The following is a 21,614-nucleotide window of genomic DNA, read 5'->3' as shown; positions in this document are numbered from 1 at the left end:
TTTATGGCGTACAGTTCTGTGCATTTTCACAATGCATGGAGATGGGTATCTGCCACCACAGTTTGTCACAGAACAGTTGCGTCACTCCCAGAATTTCCTCATGCTGCCTTTTTCTAGTCAACTGCTCCTCTGACTCCTTCCGTCCATGGCAACACTGATATGTTTTCTGTTTCTATAGTTTTGTCATTTCAAGAATGTCACATGAGGGAAAAATGCAAGTTCCCTACCACAGAACAGAAACACTGTGCTAGCCAGGAGTGCTCAGCAAAACTGCTACATAGTAGACTAGGCAGGTACCAAGATAACTGCTGGACCCAGGAAAAGTACCCAGTACTTTATTGGGTGCCCCAGCACTTTCTTGCCTTGAAATGGCCAGCACAGACCGGCTGTCAGTGCTTTAGAGCTGGTGGCTGTCCTATAGTACCCGTTAGCTAATTGTCATACTAAAATCCCCACTTAGTGGAAATTTATAATATTAACAGGTTGCATGACAGCATATGACGATGGTCCTATGCCTGTGTGATTTGTTTCACTGTGAGCAAGCAAAGATACAATGTAAGAACTTTGCGTTACTCATTGGGAAGAGATCTAAACCAGCACCACAGCGGGGGCAGATGCGGATTTTGCTGGCAAAGAGCTCTTGGAGAAGAAATTCCTGTGCCGCCCAGGAGCAAGTGCCTTAATAAGTAACCTTTAATAAAGTCATCTAACTCACCAAGCTGGACTTGCCAGAGTCTTTCTTTGGTCTATCGGTTCCCTCTCATTTGGGGGGTTTTTCTATACTGTCCCAGGATTTTCCCAAAGCATCATATAAATGGAACCACAACAATATGTAGTAATTGGATCTCTTCTCCCTCATTTAGCGCATTTAGGATTCATCCATGATGATGTGTGAATCAACAGTTTGTTCCCCCTTTTTTTTTTTTTTTTGAGACAATCTCACTCTATTGCCCAGGCTAGAGTGCCGTGGCGTCAGCCTAGCTTACTGCAACCTCAAACTCCTGGGCTCAAGGGATCCTCCTGCCTCAGCCTCCTGAGTAGCTGGGACTACAGGTAAGTGCCACCATGCCCAGCTAATTTTTTCTACGTATTTTTAGTTGTCCAGCTAATTTCTTTCTATTTTTTTTAATTTTTAGTAGAGATGGGGGGGGGGGTCTTGGTCTTGCTCAGGCTGGTCTCGAACTCCTGAGCTCAAATGATCCACCCGCCTTGGCCTCCCAGAGTGCTAGGATTACAGGTGTGAGCCACCGCGCCTGGCCACTCCAAACAGCTTTTACCCTGTAGGCAAGAATAACTTCCTCCAGCAATACTTAACTGGAGAGCTCAGGCTAGGTGTCTCCCGTTTGTGCTCCCACTGCAAACTTTTCTTGCCACATCATAGCACAGCACATGGAATTGTCATGACTTGTTTTCTTGTGTGTATGCTAAAATGTGAGCACCACAAGGAGAGGGACTGTCCCAGACTTATTCCAGTTATATCCCTAGCACCCGGCCTAACAACTGGTATATAGTAGATACTCAGCAAAAACTTACTGCGTAAGAGATTAAATAAATTCAAGGTAGATGTATTGAATATCTAGTATGTACCAAGCACTGTGCTCAATGCTGTAGGAAAACAGTTTCCTACAGTTTTTGGAGTTAAGAAAACTGACACTGAACTTATATGAAATTTCTAAAGAATTATCTACCATAAGGATCACTTCACAAAATAAAATATATTTCAACTCTTTAAAATTAGGAAACACATAATAGGATACTATTTCTTTTTATGAGAAACTTCCTACGTTGTCCTCTTTAAAAATCTCATTTCCCAACTGATGGGTAAAAACATCATCATTATTCATAGAAAGGCCACTTCCGCCCATGGAGCAGAGGAGAGACAGAGTGTGCGGTAGGGATGTTGCTAGCTCAGTAAGCTGTGCGTTACAGTAAGGGAAATAAAAGCAACAGGCCATCGATGGCCAGCTAAGGGCTAAACTGTGCCGTGCGGTCCCCGGTGCCTTGGCGCAAAGATGGGAACAGGCCTGCCTGGGGCGCCGGGGAAGAGCCTGGATCTGGTGCAGAAAGAATTCCGAGACGTTGGATAGGGTTTTACTGTTTACCAAGTGCGCTAGACACATTACTCGTGCGACAGTTAGTGTTATTATTTTATAGGCGAGAAAGAGAAAGAGTCTCGAAAAGATTCACCTTTCTTGGGCGATTTGCCCAAGGTGACACACACAATCCTAATCACGGGCCGAGCCCAGAGTGGGGGATCTCGAACTGCGGCCCGTCCAGCCTTGGGTCTGCCCCTTCCCACAGCCTTCCCGGAAGATGAGGAAACAGGAAACAGCAGCGGAGAAGGGTGATGACCCCCCGGGACTCAGCGGAGAAGGGTGATGACCCCCCGGGACTGCGGTAACGTCACAGCAGGGTAAGTCTGGGCAAATGTGTGCCCAATTATCCCACCGCCCTCCTTCACCCCAAATCCCGAGGTCCCCGGGTAAAGCTACAAGGCTGGGGCTGCCGGGCGCAGGGAGGCGGGTGCGGCCTGGTCCCGGGGTTGGGGGCGGGGCTTGCCGGCGGGGCGGGGCCCGCGGCGGGGGCGGGGCTTCCCGCTGCAGCCGGCGGAGAGGAGAGTGTCCCCGCGGAGAGCAACGGCGCTGCGGGCCATGGCGAGCTGCGAGCCCTCGGCCGGGCGGCCGCTGCACTCGGCGCAGGCCGTGGACGTGGCCTCGGCCTCCAACTTCCGAGCCTTCGAGATGCTGCACTTGCACCTGGACCTGCGGGCCGAGTTCGGGCCGCCGGGGCCGGGCCCCGGGAGCCGGGCGCTGAGCGGCACGGCAGTCCTGGACCTGCGCTGCCTGGTGCCCGAGGGCGCCACCGAGCTGCTGCTCGACTCGCACCCGTGCCTCGAGGTGACGGCGGCGGCGCTGCGGCGGGAGCAGCCCTGCTCGGAGGAGCCGCCCGCGGAGCCGGTGCCCTTCCACACGCGGCCCTTCTCGCACTACGGCCAGGTCCTGTGCGTGGCCCTCCCGCAGCCCTGCCGCGCCGCCGAGCGCTTCCAGGTGCTGCTCACCTACCGCGTCGGGGAGGGACCCGGGGTGAGTACGTGCCGGAGCCCAGCCCCGGCCCCAGGCCTCACCCGGCCGCTTCCTGCCGCCCAGAAGCCTCGGACCGGCACTGACCCGCCCCGGAGGAGGGAAAGGGAGAAACCCTTGCCGCGCTGCCAGGGAGGGTCCCCAGCGCCCCGGCGCACGCCCCCCCCCCCGGCCTCCTGCTCGGCACCCCGCGTCCCTCCCGGGCTGCGTGGCCCCGCTGCTGGGCGCCGGCGGCTCTGGCCACCGTGCTGGGGACATCGGTCCTTTCCTCCCTGCCTGCCTCTCCTTCCTCCTCTGTGGCTTGTCTAGATTATCCCACATTCCCTCTCACCATCGCCACCGTGTTTGATATGCTGTGTGGCTTCTGGATAACGAACTATTCAGGCACTTTAACTTAATCCTGGCTCAGATTTTTGGGCGTAGGTCCCTGATAATCGGGTACTTCCGCTTTTTGGTGACCCTGGAGAACGTTGGCTAATCGGCCAGATCCTGACTCGGCCCTTTGTTCTATGTGCCCTTCTAGTTCCTCGTCTTAAAACGACTCCGAAGCCCTGATAATTACTTTGGTTTCCTCCTGTGAAGTCTTGTGTTTGATTAACAGAAGAATTTGAGTAAAAGAGAAGTGGAATTAGGGTGGTCTAGACTTTATAATAGCTTGGCCTTCTCACTGTTGGTTGACTCTTAAATTTTTTTGCAGGGGGGAATATTGGAAGTCAGAGGGGTGGAAGGTTACGTGGCCTACCACATCCGTAAGAGAACATCGTTCAGGAGAGTCCTAGGCTGTGGGTGCCAGTTTCTTCGAGGATAGGGTGGGTTACAAGTTCCACAGAAAACTGCTGCCTGCAGTTGAAATTTGCTTACCTGGCTAGCCAGTCTCCTTTGCTCTTAGACTGGCTCAAAGAGAAGTTCTGTTTCCACCTTTCACTACTGGGGAATATGTGAACCCTGTGATAGAACTTGTCTAGAAAACGAAAGTCCAGGCTGGTCGGAAGGTAGTGAGTTATCTCACTTGATTGTTCACAATCAGTTACAGATTGAACTCCTTGTTCTACTACTTCCCCCCTCCTCACTACTGCACTTGACTAGTCAAAAAAAAAAAAAAAAAGGAAGTCCAAAGCGCACAATGATATGTCTAAGGCAAAGGAAACTCCAGTGCCTCTAGGGAAACATAACCTCTGATAATGTGTTTGGTTGCCGTTATATTTTGGTTCCTGATTTTTGGCAGGAACTAAAAATTAAACAGGGTGATTGGAAGAATCAAGCCCTCCCTGTAGTTGTCTGCTAAAAGTGGCACCTCAACTTAAATTCATAACCGAATAGTTTTTTGGTTTTTTTTTGTCTTTTTATTTTATTTTTTTTATTTATTTTTTTTTTTTGAGACAGAGTCTCACTCTGTTGCCCAGGCTAGAGTGAGTGCCGTGGCGTCAGCCTAGCTCACAGCAACCTCAAACTCCTGAGCTCAAGCGATCCTCCTGTCTCAGCCTCCCGAGTAGCTGGGACTACAGGCATGCACCACCATGCCCGGCTAATTTTTTCTATATATATTTTTTAGCTGTCCATATAATTTCTTTCTATTTTTAGTAGAGATGGGGTCTCGCTCTTGCTCAGGCTGGTCTCGAACTCCTGAGCTCAAACGATCCGCCCACCTCGGCCTCCCAGAGTGCTAGGATTACAGGCGTGAGCCACCGCGCCCGGCCCATAACCGAATAGTTTTAACTTAACTCAGAGTGGCAGAGTCTGCACTTTACAAAGCACCGTCCTTTCCACTGCGAAGATCTTCCTTCCTCTCTCTGCTCATTGCCCCCGTTCCCGTGGGAGTTCTCACCCTCATCCCTGTAGGGAGCACCCAAAGAGTGCGTACCGCCAGGCCCCTGTGTTCCGTTATCCTCGTGTCATTTAAAAAAATAGAAAGAAACCTCCAGCGAAGATGATGAATAAGGAATTTTGATGGAGGGGATGATGACTAATATTTATTAAGATGTGCCAGGAACTAGTCTAAGTACTTGAAATAAGTTAAATTATCTTTACATAAGTGCCTAATGTGGTGCCTGGTACAAGTGAGTAATCTGTAAGTGTGAGCTCCCAGTGCCAACTCATTTTTTTAAATTAATAGGCTTTATTTAAAAAAAAAAAAAAACAGAAAAATTGAGCGGATAATACAGGGTTCCCATATATAGCACAGTACTCCCTTCCCCCCCTTCTCCTATTGCTACTGTTTTCCATTGGTATGATACATTTGTTACAATTGATGAACCAGTACTGATACATTATTACTCACTGAAGTCTTGAGTAGCTTTTCGAATTTCTTTTTCTTTTCTAAGATCCCATCTGGAACACCATGCTATATTCAGCTGTCCTGTATCCTTAGGTTCTTCTTGGGGCTGTGACAACTCTCAAACTTTCCTTGTTTTTGATGACCTTGACAGTTTTGAGGGGTGTTGGTCAGGTATGTTGTAGGATGTCCCTCTTTGGAATTCGCTGATTTTTTTCCTCATGAGTAGACTGGAATTATGGGGTTTTGAGCAGAAATTCACCAAGGTAAAGTGCCATTTTCATCACCTCGTATTGAGGGTACATAGTAGCAACATGATTTATGACTGTCAGCGCTGCCCTCAATCACCTGGCTGGTGCTTGTCAGCTTTCTCCACTGTGAGGTTATTCTTTTCCTCCCCTCTTTCCATGCTGTGCTGTACTTGTTGGAATGAGACTAAATTTTTCACACGCAGACAACTCAAAGGAAAACCCAGCATCCCAGTGCGGCTTCTTTATGCCTCTTATAATGGGTGTCAGATACCTCTGTCTTCAGAGCCCTTCGTTACACCTGCCCAGGCATGCCCCTCCCCTGTCTCCAGAACCTCCCACGCATTGCCAGAGTCTGCAGCCATGTGGGCCTCTGCTCTTGCTGCCGCTCCTCTCCCTGTGAATGTCCTCCTGCCTTTCCAACTGCCTGAATCCTGCTGGCCTTTGAAGGCCCAAACAGAAAGCTTTGCTTCCCCTGTGCAATCTTCCTGCCATAGTCTAATCCTTCTCTAAATTCTAAAGGGCCCTTGTTACTGACGTACCTCCACCCCCACTGTATCTGTGTTGTAAGTGAACTCCTTTTTGCTGTAGGCAGAAACTGAGTTTGTTATAATCACTCAGATTTGCCCTTGGTTTAAGGGCTAACAGAAAACAAATTAAGGCTGGGCGCGGTGGCTCACTCTTGTAATCCTAGCTCTTTGGGAGGCCGAGGCGAGTGGATCGTTTGAGCTCAGGAGTTCGAGACCAGCCTGAGCAAGAGCGAGACCCCGTCTCTACTAAAAATACAAAGAAATTAGCTGGACAGCTAAAAATATATATAGAAAAAATTAGCCAGGCATGGTGGCACACGCCTGTAGTCCTGGGTACGCGGAAGGCTGAGGCAGGAGGATCGCTTGAGCCCAGGAGTTTGAGGTTGCTGTGAGCTAGGCTGAGCCATGGCACTCTAGCCCAGGCAATAGAGCCAGACTCTGTCTCAAAAAAAAAACAAAAAACAAATTAAGAATCATATAACCAATGCCCATAATATAAAATATGTTTATTCTGAGAAGGTAAATTTTAGGAAAGAAGAACACATATTAATCACATCACTCCTAGCTAGTTTCTGCTTTTCTGTGTCTTCTCTTCTCCGAGTATGGTTGCTTCCGTATTTGTTTGTTTGATGAGAAACTTCTACAGTGAGAAGAACACAGGAGGAGGCCAGATGACAGGGTCAGAGGCCAGGTCTGGGATTCCTGAGATGACCCATGGGGTAGGGTGAGGAATGGGCTCTTGGTGGTGGCTCTGCCTTGTGCAGTGGATTCCAGGGTGAACTAAATACACAAGAGGAGACAACTGTCCCGTCAGAGCCAACCTGGCTGGCAGAAAGATTTTGTGGCTTACCTAAAATTTTCCCATGCCAGCTAGCTCCTTTCTCTGGCCAGACTGAGCTCATATAGGAGATGTCAGTTCTGAAATGTTCTGTTCTCTTAGGTTTGCTGGTTGGCACCTGAGCAGACAGCGGGAAAGAAGAAGCCCTTTGTCTACACCCAGGGTCAGGCCGTCCTCAACCGGGCCTTCTTCCCTTGCTTCGACACCCCTGCAGTGAAATGCAAATATTCGGCTCTTGTTGAGGTAAGGGGACTAAGGTTAGGTTCACCTGCCCTTGAGATTAAGAATGTAAGTTTAGATCTGTCGGGTCACATTTCAGTTGGTAAATTATCATATCCATCCAGGGGTACCGCTGAACAATTGCTTACTTTTAAATTCTAACTGAAATTTTATATGGCCTTCCTCCAAATCCCATTAGTTTAGCACAGCTTTAGTTTCTTGAAGCCTTTGTGTTCTCCAGGGTGGACTCTGGGTCATTGTGCAGCAGGCAGGTTGCTGGTCGTGCTGTTCTTCGAGCTAATCAAAAGGAGAGTCTCTCCAAGTCAAGTCTCCTAAGCTTTCTCTGTTCTCAGGTCCCAGATGGCTTCACAGCTGTGATGAGTGCTAGCTCCTGGGAGAAGAGAGGTCCAAATAAGTTCTTCTTCCAGATGTGTCAGCCCATTCCCTCCTATCTGATAGCTTTGGCCATTGGAGATCTGGTTTCGGCTGAAGTTGGACCCAGGTAGGAAACGAAGACCCCACGGGGAAGGTTAGATTGGCCTCAGAGGCAAGGAGGACCCTGACCAGTGGACCTGCTGGGGGGGCTCTTGGGGCAGTCTCAGGCCCTCTGAGTCTGGAGCCCGTCTGCAGTGGACGAGCGTGCAGCATGGGGCCGCTGCAGGACGCACTCTTCCTCCCCTCCTTCCTCTCTCCTGCCCTCCAGTCCCAACCCTGCCATCTGGAGTGAGACCAGCAGTCTTGCGGGCAGTCGCTGCTGTCCTGAGTTGCCTTGCAGGGTGATGCTGCAGCTTGGGCAGCAGTTTTGGAAGATTGATCTTGATTAGTATCTTTAAGTTCTAAATGCCCTTCTAGCTAACTATATTCACTTTTTTACCTTCGTACCAAATCTCCCCATTTTCTGTAGCATTTAATTCCTGGAAATATACAACTTTGGAGTCATTATCACTCTCTCGAGAGGGAAGCAGACTCTCCTTTCTGTCTGCTGCAGATGCATGAACTTAAACCTGTGGTTACAGTGATACCTCTGTGAAGTTAGATGGATTTAGTGGAGATAAAAAAAGATTTTGCAAGGTTTCCTGAGAAAAAAAACTTGATAGTTTTTCCTGGCTATCATATTATCTGCCAGTATAGCTTAATCTCTCTGTGAGGAGATCAAAGGTTGGACAATAAAGCTGTGACCCTTTTCCTGCCTCTGTTGCTGTTCTTAATCTCTGACCTTGCTCTCAGCTCCTGGAGGCAGTGGTGTCCTTGACAAGATTAGTTACAAGCCTCAGACTTCATACCTGGGCTTGGTAACTATGCTAGTCTCAGGAGTCTTAGTTCTGCTGTATCAGATGGACTAGTAGACGGGATTCCACTGGTATCTGCTTCCAGCACACACACTCCAAACAATACCAGTCTGGAAAGACAAAGCGCCCTCCCACAAAGGGCTGTCTTCCTGATAGGCAGGGTGGCAGATAACCAGAAGGATGTCATCTTTGCAGTGGACAAGAAGGAATGTCATTACCCTTCCTGAGGTTCTATTAGCAAGAGTATGCACTATTAATGGGAAAAGGGAGAACAATGGATTCTGAACATATTGGATAATAATTATTTTTTTGAACCCTCTGTAATAGAATGTTGAACTAGGTGACAGAATCCATTTAACTGGTTGTGATGACTTATTCCTCCCCCTATCAGATGGATAGTCCGTGCCTCTGGGTCACATCTTAGGATCTTATGGGAGTAAGTTATATGGGCAGGGGATCTTCTGGCAAAGTAGGCCACCTGTTCCAGTCCCTATTCCCACAGGGAGGAAATCCTGGACAGAGAGAGTTATGGATAGATCCCAGGAGGCCGTTTTATGTAGAATCTCCTCTAATCCTTACACAGACTTAATGAGGATGATGTCTCCATTTTGCAGATAAGCAAACCAAGGCTCTGCTGGCATGGCTTGCAAAAGGTCATGCCAACAAAACATTAAAATTCAGGTATTTCTATGATAAACCCAGTGCCCTTTGCACTAGGTGCTACTGCTGATGAGATCCCAGCTTGACTGGAGCATCTTAGCTTCTTTTGGCAGGAGCGTGCGTACTGGGAGAAGGATCGTGTGCTTGCTTCGGCAGCACATGCACTAAAACGGGGGAAGGATCCTGGGTGAGCCTGTCTGGCCTGTGTTGATCCTTCTCGTTGTAGTGAGGTGAAGTCCACTGGGCGGACGGACTTTGTTCACTTGCGTATCCAAGCTGGTGGTGAAGCAGTTCACAAGTAGCTCCCTGAAGACCTTGACCCCTGTGCCTTGGGCTTTTTCTTAGCCTGGTGGCCTGTCACATCCTCTTTGGTGGCTTTTCTCTCCATGTGGATATGCCATCTAACATATAGGGTTGAGGGTGGCTTCAGGGTTTCTCAGCCTCCTCCACTCAGGAAGCCGTCTCCACTCCGTCAGCCACGCTCTAGGGCCTGGACATCGTCATTGTCGTGGACTAACCATATCAGAACTTGTAGGCGCCTTGCCCTCATTCGTCTTTGGACTGCACCCTCCCAACCTTCCTCTGATGGCCTCACGCCCACCGTATCCCGCCATGTCTCCTCCTTGCGCTCGTGGCGGCCTCCCTTCCTTTAAGCTGCTCACTTTGTCCATGGCAGGCAGCTGCTCCTGGCTTCTCTCCCTGACCCAGGAGTGCGGCTGATGGTCTTGTACCAATACTCCAAGCCCCTGTGCCCACGGTCCTGCTGCTGTCACATCCCAGCCCTCAGTCACATGTTATAATTCCCTTTTTCTACTGCTGTGGGTAGGCATTGGGGAGATGTAGAAAATAATGAAATTGCACAGTGATCGCACCATACATGTCTAGTTTCTTGGTGAAAAGTTGGGATTAAAGGAAAGTTGAAACAGACATTGGTGTGGTTTTCAAGAAAAACGTACCCAATGTAGTCTCCAGCTACAGGTGTGCTTGCAAGATTGCTCAACAGTCCTTTTATTTCTCTTTCCATCTCTCTTCCCTTAAGCTGTTCTAAGACTTGATCATTGTCTTCAGGTTTGCTATGGAAACCCCATATCCCCACCCAAGCACACGATCTTGTCTCCTACTTTCCTGAGAATATTCACTTCGTCAGATATGATCATGTCCACTTCCTGTCCTCTGCTTAAAAAGCCTTCTTCATTTCCCTTCATCCTTCCAGACTCTGACGGGGGTCCTTCCTCATTAGGGACAGGTGTCTTCCGGGCTGTGGATGCAGTCCTTCCCCCTGTCCTCTGGGGCTGCGTTCTACCATTTGCCCCTCTGTCTGCAGGTCTGCAGCCTCCCCCTCAGCCCTGGGTGTGCTCCAGTTTCCCTCAGACTAAAACAAAGCAAAAGGCAAACTCAAAACCCAAAACCCCCTTGACTCCATATTTTCTTCTAGCACACCGGCCTCTCCTCCCTTCGTAGCAGGTCACCTGAGTTGCAAGCGCACACCCGGCTCCACCTCCCACACCCCCTGCCCTTGTCATACTGTTGAAAGCCTGTAGGAAGAGAGGCCCACTCGCCTCAATACAGAAAACACCCTGGGTGCATTTTAATCCTTGTCTCCGTGTTCTGCTCTTTTTTCCTGCCTCTGTAGACCCTCCTCTGGCTTCCTGACACTCCCCTGTCCTGGTTCTGAGGCCTCCTGGTTAGTCCTTTCTGGTCTCTCCTCTGCCCACCCCCTGGTGTGTTGGTGTCCCAGGGTTCTGTCCATCACCCGTTCTCTTCTTTGTGCTTTTCTTGGGGGAGCTCACCCATTCTTGTAGGTTAACTTATGTTTTTTTTTTTTTTTGAGACAGAGTCTCACTCTGTTGCCCGGGCTAGAGTGCTGTGGCATCAGCCTAGCTCACAGCAACCTCAAACTCCTGGGCTCAAACAATCCTCCTGCCTCAGCCTCCCAAGTAGCTGGGACTACAGGCATGCGCCACCACACCCAGCTAATTTTTTCTATATATTTTTAGCTGTCCAGCTAATTTCTTTCTATTTTTAATAGAGACGGGGTCTCGCTCTTGCTCAGGCTGATCTCGAACTCCTGAGCTCAATCAATCCTTCCAGTCAGCCTCCCAGAGTGCTAAGATTACAGGCGTGAGCTACCACTCCTGGCCTATTTTTTATTTTTTTGAAATAAAATTTTTTTGAAGGCTGGTCAAGTGAAGCAGTGGGAGTGGAGAAGGAACAAAGGAATCTGTAACTGGTTGTGATCAATTAATTGCAAACACCTCTGCACTCGGACCAGCCTTCCCATCTTTTTAGCATGAACATTTCAAATACACAGAAAATTGAAAGGATGACATGTTGAACGCTTGCATGCCCATCCATTTTGCCCTATCAGTTTTACTCATGAGTGGATTTGCATTTGTTGTTGCTAGACCATTTAAAAGCAAATAATTCAGTGTGCCTCTCTGAGGAATAATGACATTCTCCCTTATAACCACAATACTGGTTTTTTTGGGGGTTTTTTGTTTGTTTTGTTTTTTTTTTTTTTGAGACAGAGTCTCGCTCTGTTGCCCGGGCTAGAGTGCCGTGGCATCAGCCTAGCTCACAGCAACCCCAAATTCCTTGGCTTAAGCAATCCTCCTGCCTCAGCCTCCCTAGTTGGGACTATAGGCATGCACCACCATGCCCGGCTAATTTTTTTCTATATATATTTTTAGCTGTCCAGATAATTTCTTTCTATTTTTTAGTAGAGATGGGGTCTCGCTCTTGCTCAGGCTGGTCTGGAACTCCTGAGCTCAAACGATCCGCCCACCTCGGCCTCCCAGAGTGCTGGGATTACAGGCGTGAGCCACTGCACCCGGCCCACAATACTGTTATTGCACCTACGATAATTAACAATTTTCTATTAACATTAATAGGTTTATCTCTTAAGGTTCCTTTCAATTCCAAAGATTCTGTTATTAGAATACTTTCCTCCCCTCTCTCGTACGTAGGTTTACTGTATAAGCCACTATATGAAGGCTTTTGCATGCTGTCATATTTAATCTTCACTACAGATGAGGAAACCGAGGCTCAGAGAGGCAAAATGCCTTTTTCGAGATCGCAGTCCGTGCTGAAGCCGTAACCCGCAGCACTGTGCGTTCGGATCCTGTTGCCTAGAGGAGGCAGCGGCCGCCTCCACCAGGCTGTCTTGGGTTCTCATTTCCCAGGTGTGCTGAGCAGTCTCTCGGATCCGTGCAGGTGATCTGACCTCGCATCTCTTGTCTCTGTGGTATGCCACACTGTCACATTCATTTGGCCCAAATACGGGACCGAGGCCAGTTTTCTCCTACAGGTGCTTTCTGGATTGGGTCACGGCGACAGTCTCTAAACAGCACTCTTGTCTTTAGGAGCCGGGTGTGGGCTGAGCCCTGTCTGATTGATGATGCCAAGGAGGAGTACAACGGGGTGATAGAGGAATTTCTGGCAACAGGAGAGAAGCTTTTCGGACCCTATGTTTGGGGAAGGTGTGGTATGGCGCCGACTCTGACGTCTTCCGTTAAACCGAGTCCCCGGTTTCCACTCTCCCTTCTGGCGTTGCCTGTCTTCCTTCTCCCAGAGCAGCGTTTCCCGAACCCCATTAGTGAGGGAGAGGAGGACGAGAAGCAGAAGGGATGAGCCAGGCTCCCCAGCATTGCTGAGCAGGGGTCCCCGGGAGAGAGGTTCTGGAGGTGATAAAAATGTGCCTTGCAGTTCCCAAGTTTGAGATGGGGAGACACTGTTGGGCCCTTTCAGAACATGTGCCGCCCAAGCGAGCACGGCGGGCGCCTCGCTGGCCTGTCTTTCCTCACCGCTGGAAGTTGCCCACACTCCATTGTTTCCTTCGACGTCTTCAGTCTTTAGGCTCCTTAGATAAAAGGCTCCACTTTGGTCTTTATGACCCCAAGTTGGCCTCCAATGAGCTAAATATGATAGAGCTGATAATATACTCGCATCCTGCTTGGAAGGAGAGAGGGAAACAGAAAGACTTAGAGAGCTGTCTCCAAGAGAGCAAACCCCACCTGGAAAAAGAAAGTCCCAGCAAAGCAGGGAAGCTGCCTGGGAGAAGGACGGAGGAGCTGGGCTTTATTGTCAGCACTGGGCCGAAGACTGTCCTCGGTCTGTGTAGCGTGCATGTCGTGCGGCTTGGAAGTAGATTGGCAAAGCCATTACTCAGGGCAGCGGGGCAGGGTCTGCTCCAGGGAGCCAGGGCCTCTCCGTGACCCTCCTACTCTCTCGACAGGTACGACTTGCTCTTCATGCCACCATCCTTTCCGTTTGGAGGAATGGAGAACCCTTGTCTGACCTTTGTCACCCCCTGCCTGCTAGCAGGGGACCGCTCCTTGGCTGATGTCATCATCCACGAGATCTCCCACAGTTGGTTTGGGAACCTGGTCACCAATGCCAACTGGGGTGAATTCTGGCTCAACGAAGGTTTCACCATGTACGCCCAGCGGAGGATCTCCACCATCCTCTTCGGTACGTTCTCCCAAGGATTCTGCCTCCCATTCCTTGGCCTGCAAGGCCAGTGGGGTCTGCTTTTGGGGTTTTAGGGTACAAGTGGTGTGAAGGGAGGAGGTGGTACTATATCCTTTCAGACATTTTTATGTGTGTGTGTGAATTATCAAAGCACACGTGGTTTTACAACTGGCTTTTTTTTTTAACTTAATAAAGTTAAACACTTCCCCAATTAAACTTTCTTCTATAGCTGCATAGTGTGGATGTTTCAGTCAATCTCCAGTTGTTATAAAGGTCATTCGTTACTAATTTTCCATTGAAATATTTTGAGAAACAATGCGTATCTCAAGATGATTTCCATAAGGGTAAATTCTTAGCAACATACTTTCTGGGTCTGAACATTTTAAAGTCTTATTAGTATAAGTTGTTCCTTACTTCCCTGAAAGTTTATGTCAGTTTATAGTTTCATTCAGAGTATAAAGCCAGACACTCATGCATGTAATCCTAGCACTTTGGAGGCCAAAGTGGGAGGATTGCTGAAGGTCAGGAGTTCAAGACCAGCCTGAGCAAGAGCGAGACCCTGTCTCTACAAAAAATAGAAAAATTATCTGGGCGTGATGACATGTCTGTTGTCCCAGGAGGCTGAGGCAGGAGGATCGCTTCAGCCCAGGAGTTGGAGGCTGCAGCTATAATGACACCTCTGCTCTCTAGCCCAGCCCAGGCAGCAGAGCGAGACCCTGTCTCAAAAACAAACAAACAAAACAAAAACCCACGGAACATATAGAGCATGAGCATGTTTGTGACTGTCTTAATCAGCTACTAGGAGTCGGCAAGCAAATATTATTACCCCATTGTGCAGAGGAAGAAACTGAGGCCAAGGGCGGTTAAGTCAGAGTCAGAGTCAGAGCGTCTGGTGTGTGGCAGAGCTGGCTGTTTCAAAAACCTGGTCCTCTTCCCCTCCACTGCGCTCTCAGTCATTATGTTTAAAGGCAGAAGGAGATTTAAAGACCTTTAAAAAATTTTGGGGTGGTGATACTTTCTCTTGTCCAACAGTAGTCAGGTAAAAATAGTCTAAGTTTTCATAGAAGATCAAATTATTATCTAAAAATAAAAATATGGTGATAGAAAAAGATAACCGTCAGAGAAAAGATGTGATTCGCCCAGTCCTTGTAGCCCGAGCAGCGGGCAGCCGGGGGCGGAGTCAGGATCTCCCCCAGCGACCCTGTTTGCCCTCAGGTCCCCACGGGGGGTCGTAGAGTATTAAGCTTCGGGCATCTGTCGCTGTTCTTCTTGAGACCACAAGGGGGCGGCACAGCGCCCGTGTCAGGAAAGCTTGCCGGGCGCGGCGGTAACAAGCTTTCTGGAGGCTTCTCTTTGATTTTGCCGCAGGGGCTGCGTACACCTGCTTGGAGGCGGCGACGGGGCGGGCTCTGCTGCGCCAGCACATGGACATCAGTGGCGAGGAAAACCCGCTCAACAAGCTCCGGGTGAAGATCGAACCAGGTGCAGCAGGCTCTGTCTGAAACCCCCGCCCCTAAATTGAGCTTGGAGCCCCGCGTCAGCTCGAGCTTCACGTGGACTAGTGCAGGCCCACCATGCTGCCCTGGGGAGGGGGGGGCCTGCAGGGCGCTTTGCAGCCGCCCTCTGGCCTCCAGGCTGGCTAGACCCAAGCCGCTTTAGCCAGGTGGGAGTTCTGTCCAGCTCCGCGCATCTTGCAGGTCCGTACGATTTCACAAGGCTCCTTCCCGTTCCTTTTTATCAAGCCAGACCTGTGGGTTCTATAAGGTATCAGCCTTATTTTATAGAGGACAGGACCGAGTGCCAGACAAGTGAAGTCACTTGTCCAAGGTCATGCCTGTAATCAGGGCATCACTGGAACTCAGACCCCGGTCCTCACTCCAAGTTCAGAGCTTTTTATTTTCTAACATTCTTCTTCAGTTCCGTGGGTGACTAATCTAAAACGTTTTTGTGCACTTGAAGCTCATGTTCCTTGATGCCGCTGACTGTGGCAATGGGCTTCTTACGGACTGGTAATTAGCCGTAGCCCAGCGCATAGCCCAGCGCAGCTGTAAACAACACAGTGCTCCGGGAGGCAGGGTGAGCACACAGCTGGTAACCAACAGGGCTGGAAAAGCCCGGAGCCTGGTGCCCGGGCCTGAGAGCTGATGGAACCTACGCACGCAATGCACGTCCCAGCAGCAGGGGACGCGTCGGTTCCTGCAGCTGCTCTCTTTGTCCTCTTAGTGTTTGTCCCCTCACTGGAGCCATAGCGAGTGGCCCTCTGAGATCTCTGAAGTGTCCTGCGCGAGGCCAAGATGCATCTGCAAACCTTCTTGGCCTTGCTGTCCCCGGGGAAGCCGAGTTCTGGTCTCCTCCACGGTTAGTCTGGAGCTGGGGCTAGAGAGGAGCGGCAAGGGTGACGGTTCCCAGGCTCCAACCCTGTCTGCCCTCTCCTCCGCCAGGTGTTGACCCGGACGACACGTACAACGAGACCCCCTACGAGAAAGGTTTCTGCTTTGTCTCATACCTGGCCCACTTGGTGGGTGATCAGGATCAGTTTGACAAATTTCTCAAGGTACAGTCACCTCTCTCAGCAGGGGAGAAGGAAGAGGAGCAGACGGCGCGGCTGGGCCAGAGCGCGAGGGTGGAGACGGGGGCGGAAGAGGTGAGGGGCTGGAAGAGGCCACGACACGGGGGGCTCTGCTGCCCCCGGGGCCAGGGGGTCCCTGCACAGCACTGCCCTTCCCACAGGCCTACGTGGATGAGTTTAAATTCAAAAGTATCGTGGCTGAAGACTTTCTCGAATTCTACTTGGAGTATTTCCCTGAGCTGAAGGAAAAGAGAGTGGATTCCATTCCAGGTGAGCAGAGCAGCTGGCCCACAGGCTTCTGGGAGACAGTGGCGAATTGTGTGGAATTTACCTTAGGAAAGACCAAGACGGGCAGGAGGACACTGGGTCACAGTCCCCTAGTAAGTGGCGCTTTGGGAGCAAACCCAGCATCTCCGGCTTTATTCCACAGAAATGACTTCTCTGCCGCTTCTCTGCCTCGTTCTCTGACCTGCTCTCTCCTGTTTTCCTCACCCCTGGACGGTTAGGCCCTTCACTCTGCCCAGAGCCTTGTTGCTGTGGCAGCAGCCCCTGCCTGAAGGCGTGGAGTGGCCCGTGTGCCCAGCCCAGTGGCCGCCCTGCTTCCTAGAGAGAGTAGAAATGTCCTGTCATGGAAGGGACAGTCTCTTAGACACACCCTCACTTGGCACCGTGAGCCCTGAGTCTCTCTGGCGTTGGTTTGGTGAAGCTGGCATCCTCTGGCAGTGGGGACTGGGCAGGCCTTAGCGGCGCCTACTCTTGGGTTGGAGGCCTGCATTTCAAGGTCATGAGACGCCGTAGCTAACAACAGTTAATAAGGACTGAGTACTCATTGTGCGCCAGGCAGTACGTGAGGCTTTTCATGTGTATTTGCTCATTTAATCCTCACAGCTGTCCACTAAGGTAGAGCCTGTTGCTCCCCCCACCCCACCCCCGCCCCCGGCCATTTTACAGATAAAACAGAGGTTCAGAGAGGTGAAGTGACATGCCTGTGGCCTCCCAGCTAGTTCATGGCAGGGCTGGGTAGGAGCCCGCGCAGCCTGGTCCAGGGGCCCCAGTGCCAAGCACAGTGCCGTCCTGGCGATCGGGAGAGCGTGTCCTGGAGTACGGCACCCGTCAGCTCGGCTCTGACAGCACAGTGTACATGTGGCACAAGAAACACTGTCACAGTAGGAGCAGACACAGTCCAGTCTTGCTATGAGAGCCTCTAGCCATCGTTACGACTGGAGCCCTGCTGGAGCGAGTAGTTGTGTGGGGAGGTGATGTCAAATGCTGGAGAGAGAGTTTGGGGTGGAGAGGCAGGAGCTCCGGGTCTCTGGGAGGTGCTTGGGCACGTTGACTGTGACCTGGCCAGAGGATCCGGACAGTATCTTCTCCTTCTACCAAACAGGCTTTGAGTTTGACCGGTGGCTGAACACTCCTGGCTGGCCCCCGCACCTCCCTGACCTCTCCCCCGGGGACTCGCTCATGAAGCCTGCTGACGACCTGGCCCAGCTGTGGGCGGCCGAGGAGCTGGACACGAAGGCCATCGAAGCTGTGGCCATCTCCCCCTGGAAGACCTACCAGCTGGTCTACTTCCTGGATAAGATCCTCCAGAAGTCCCCTCTCCCTCCTGGTAAGAAAAAGTGGGTTATTTCTTCAATGTGCTGGGTCAAGGCTCCTCGTGTGCAGAGCTTTCTACCGGGGCCAGAGGGAGACTCAGAAAAAGTTGTCACTCGTGCCCCTCGGTGACTGCCGAGGTGACAGGGAGTCTGGCACTTCGCAGGGGACGTGCCATCCAACGGCTGCGGGTTACACCTGTGACACCCGCTCGTACCTGCCGTTCTCCACGTCATCAGGCTCTGCAGGCAGCTCTTGTGTGCTCTTTGTGCCTCTTAAGTCACTGCGTCCTTGTTACTACTCTGTGACGTGGGCGCTAGGGTTAGAATTCCTAGGTAACAGACAGTGAACTTGAGGCACAAATGGGTCACGCAGCCAATAAATGGGTGGGTGGGATCTGAACCACCCAAAGCTCTTAACCACTAATGCTTCGTTGCTGCACAATCGGAAATAATGTTCACCAAGGGGTGGAAAAGGCTGATGCTGCGATGATTTCTAGCAGGTTGGTAGGAGAAGAAGTGGGGTGGGATATTTTAGGGGAATATCTGTGTGTTAATCTGGGAAGGAAAATAGGGTGATTACAAGAAAAGAGCAGAAAGTCTGTAATAATATTAAGGGACAATTGGTGGAAGAGCCTTAGAAACAGAGTGAATGTGGGAACAGAACATCAGCATTTCAGAGCATGGGATGAGCAGAGGGAGCGGTGGAGGGGGAGGGGGAGCCTCCCGGAGGTCCGTCCCCGGCGCTGCTGGGGGGCCCGAGGGCCGACGCACGGTGTCCCCGAGAACGGGGCTTCCCGGCTGCCTCTGCTGGTCGTTCACAAACCATTTCTTTGTCTTTCCAGGGAATGTGAAAAAACTGGGAGAGACGTACCCAAAGATCTCAAATGCCCGGAATGCGGAGCTGCGGCTACGATGGGGCCAAATCGTCCTTAAGAACGACCACCAGGAGGACTTCTGGAAGGTGAAGGGGTTCCTGCAGAGCCAGGTGGGTGACCCGTCCCCTGTCCCCCCACCAGCAAGCCCGCTGTGGACCGACCACTCGCCACGCTCGAAGCCGTGGTGTGGGCAGAGCGGGGGTCAGGTGACCTGCTGGAGGCTCCCGCTCCGTCTGGTTTCCGTGTGGCCGGTGGCGGTGGCGGCGTCGCCCTGGGGAAAGGGGAAGCCCACAGGCTTGCGGAGCTTTTGCATCAGCTGGTGAGACCTGAGGGGAAAAAGCCGGTCAGAGCTGACCCAAAACTGGGAAAGAGGGTAATGCGTAACGCAGGGGCTGGTCATGGGGAAGACACAGAGGGAAAAGGGGCCAAAGGACAGGCGAGACGGGGAGGTAAGATGATAGGTCCCCGCTCCGGGGGAAGAAGCCTTGTGACTCGAGAAGAGTTGAGACACCGGCCGGATCCTCCATGACCCTGTGAGAGGTGCCCTGTTGGGAAGGGCCCGGGGCTCTCGGTGACTCTCGGTGACTCTCGGGGTCATCAGATTCCGGGGCAGGGAGGGGGCTGGCCTGGACACAAAGCCACGCTCAGAGTCCCTCACCTGTGTGACGTGGGAGCCGCCTGCCTGCGTGGGGACATTCTGAGCCTGCCCACGGCTTCTTCGAGCCTCGGGGTCGTGGGAGCTTGCGACGTAGCTGGCTCCCACCTGTGTGAATTTGACTTGTGGGTTTTCTGTTACTTAACTGCAGCTGGACCTTATGTGACCCTGAGCTTGTGTGCTGCAGCCTTTGATACCTGCTGTTACCTGGGTGGCCAGCCACCTACAGCTTTCCAGAAGCTTGGCGTCCCACGGTGTCCACCCATCTCACTAGTTTTGTCGCGTGTAGCTGTCCCTGCGTTAGCGTGGGCTGGGATGCACACTGACATCTATCTCCACGGATCTCTGCCCCCCGAGAAGACGTCAGAATTAGAGCCCTTCTGACTGGGAAACTCCTCATCCCAGCACGGGTCCCCACGTCCCCGTTAGCACCCATGACTGCTGCTAGGGGCGAGAGGCTGCACAGACCCCCTGGGCGGGCTGCTGGGGCACACGTGTGTGAGCGTGTGTGTTCCTTGCAGGGGAAACAGAAGTACACCCTTCCGCTGTACCACGCCATGATGAGTGGCAGCGAGGTGGCCCAGACCCTCGCCAAAGAGACCTTTGCGTCCACCGCCTCCCAGCTCCACAGCAACGTTGTCAACTACGTCCGGCAGATCTTGGAGCCCAAGGGCACTTAGAGGCTAGTGCGCAGGGCCTCTGCCTCTCCAGACTTCGCAGGCTTTCGGAATAATCGTTTGTTCCCAAATCCCAGTTTTTCAATCAACTTCCTAAAATTTGTATCCCCTCGGAATAATCTGTTCTCTGGGCTCCTGCTCTGCTGGGAACCTCTCTGGCCCACTGAGTCCTGAGGACCTGCCCACAGCTCTCCTCCCCGCAGGCTGCCAGCATTGGAGGGACAGCTGGCCTTCTCCCTCCTCCCGGCTTAGGGAGAGGTGAAGAGGGTTTGCCCGCCTTCCTCCCTCCCTCCTTTCCCTCCCTCCCTCTCTCCCTCCCTTCCTCCCTCCCTCCTTTCCCTCCCTCCCTCTCTCCCTCCCTTCCTCCCTTCCTCCCTTTCTTTCTTGTACTATGCAAAGGGCTGCCATTCTGGTTTTTCTTTCTTCAGGTTTAATCTTTATTTTAATAAATGTTTTTAAGCAAAAAAATAGATAAGTTGGAGTTATATATTAAATTTCATCTACCCAGGGTCCCCTCTGTGTGTGTGTTCAGAGGCAGTCATGGGGGGAGACTCAGAGAGTGACATGTTTCCCTGTCCTTAGGGAACGGCCAGGCTGCAGGAGGTGTGTGTCCCACACGTGCGTGTGGGAAACACATGGCAGTAAGGCAGGGCCGCCGCAGGGAAAATGAGCAAAAGAATAGCATTCCTGCTCTCTGTGCAGGCAGCCGAATTCTCTCTGCAGCGCCATTCCCACTCATCTTTTCCATCACTAAAATAGATGAAGAAATAAAATGTGTGTTCTGGTGGTCTTCCCCTGCCCTTCTCCCCAGCCCAGAGGCTTTGCCGGGCCTCACCTGCGTTTGCTCCTAGATAACTATTTGAATGGTGTGGGCATCAGGAGTCTTCAGAACTTGGCACCAAATTCTGATTTCCTGGCCTCGACATGGGGATCTGAGCAGTTAGCAGCTTGGGTTTGGGAGCGGGATGAGGGGAGGATCAGAAGAAATATTTAAATATGTTTCAGTTTCCTTTCTTAGAGGGCACCCCCGAACCAGTCTCTGTCTGTGGCTCTGCCCTGTCCTTGGCTTTAGGGCATCGATACAGCCCTCTTCCCTCCCCTGCACAAGGGTCGGGGAAGAAAGCTTAAGCTTTGGCCGGGCACGGTGGCTCACGCCTGTAATCCCAGCACTCTGGGAGGCCGAGTCAGGCAGCTCGTTTGAGCTCAGGAGTTCGAGACCAGCCTGAGCAAGAGTGAGACCCACCCTGCCTCTACTAAAAAAAACAAAGAAATTAGCTGGACAACTAAAAAAATACATATATAGAGAGAGAAAATTAGCCAGGCATGGTGGCACATGCCTGTAGTCCCAGCTACTCGGGAGGCCGAGGCAGGAGGATCGCTTGAGCCCAGGAGTTTGAGGTTGCTGTGAGCTAGGCTGACGCCACAGCACTCTAGCCTGGGCAACAGAGCAAGACTCTGTCTCCAAAAAAAAAAAATAAAGGCCACCCTGACTCCACTCACTTTGTGAGGCCTCCTGTGTGACTGCACCTCGGTACCTAGCAGCCCTGCTGGATGTGCCTGTCCTTTTATAGGACATCCTCCTGTCCCCAAGATGAAGCTGTGCCACCATCTGGGCAAGCTCTGGGAGGTCAATG

General features: G+C 51.5%; 1 protein-coding gene across 1 annotated transcript; it reads left to right on the top strand.

The window, feature by feature from the left end:
- Positions 1 to 2,584: 2,584 nt before the first annotated feature.
- Positions 2,585 to 20,449, top strand: RNPEP (arginyl aminopeptidase). The gene is made up of 11 exons (XM_069459740.1): positions 2,585 to 3,083; positions 7,071 to 7,211; positions 7,541 to 7,689; positions 12,499 to 12,615; positions 13,371 to 13,606; positions 14,975 to 15,088; positions 16,048 to 16,160; positions 16,337 to 16,445; positions 17,563 to 17,787; positions 18,616 to 18,758; positions 19,825 to 20,449. The coding sequence occupies exons 1-11, from the start codon at positions 2,652 to 2,654 to the stop codon at positions 19,981 to 19,983; spliced, it is 1,938 nt and encodes a 645-aa protein (XP_069315841.1). The 5' UTR covers positions 2,585 to 2,651; the 3' UTR covers positions 19,984 to 20,449.
- Positions 20,450 to 21,614: the final 1,165 nt, after the last annotated feature.

Source organism: Eulemur rufifrons, chromosome 27, assembly GCF_041146395.1.
Source record: "Eulemur rufifrons isolate Redbay chromosome 27, OSU_ERuf_1, whole genome shotgun sequence".
In the NCBI taxonomy this organism is placed as follows: Eukaryota; Metazoa; Chordata; class Mammalia; order Primates; family Lemuridae; genus Eulemur; species Eulemur rufifrons.
This window is presented reverse-complemented; position numbering and strand designations above follow the sequence as displayed.

Coding starts and splice junctions, on each gene's coding strand:
- RNPEP (XM_069459740.1), top strand. CDS start 2,652: ATGGCGAGCTGCGAGCCCTCGGCCGGGCGGCCGCTGCACTCGGCGCAG. Junction 3,084..7,070: donor GCGTCGGGGAGGGACCCGGG/GTGAGTACGTGC, acceptor CTGTTCTCTTAG/GTTTGCTGGTTGGCACCTGA. Junction 18,759..19,824: donor AGGGGTTCCTGCAGAGCCAG/GTGGGTGACCCG, acceptor TGTTCCTTGCAG/GGGAAACAGAAGTACACCCT.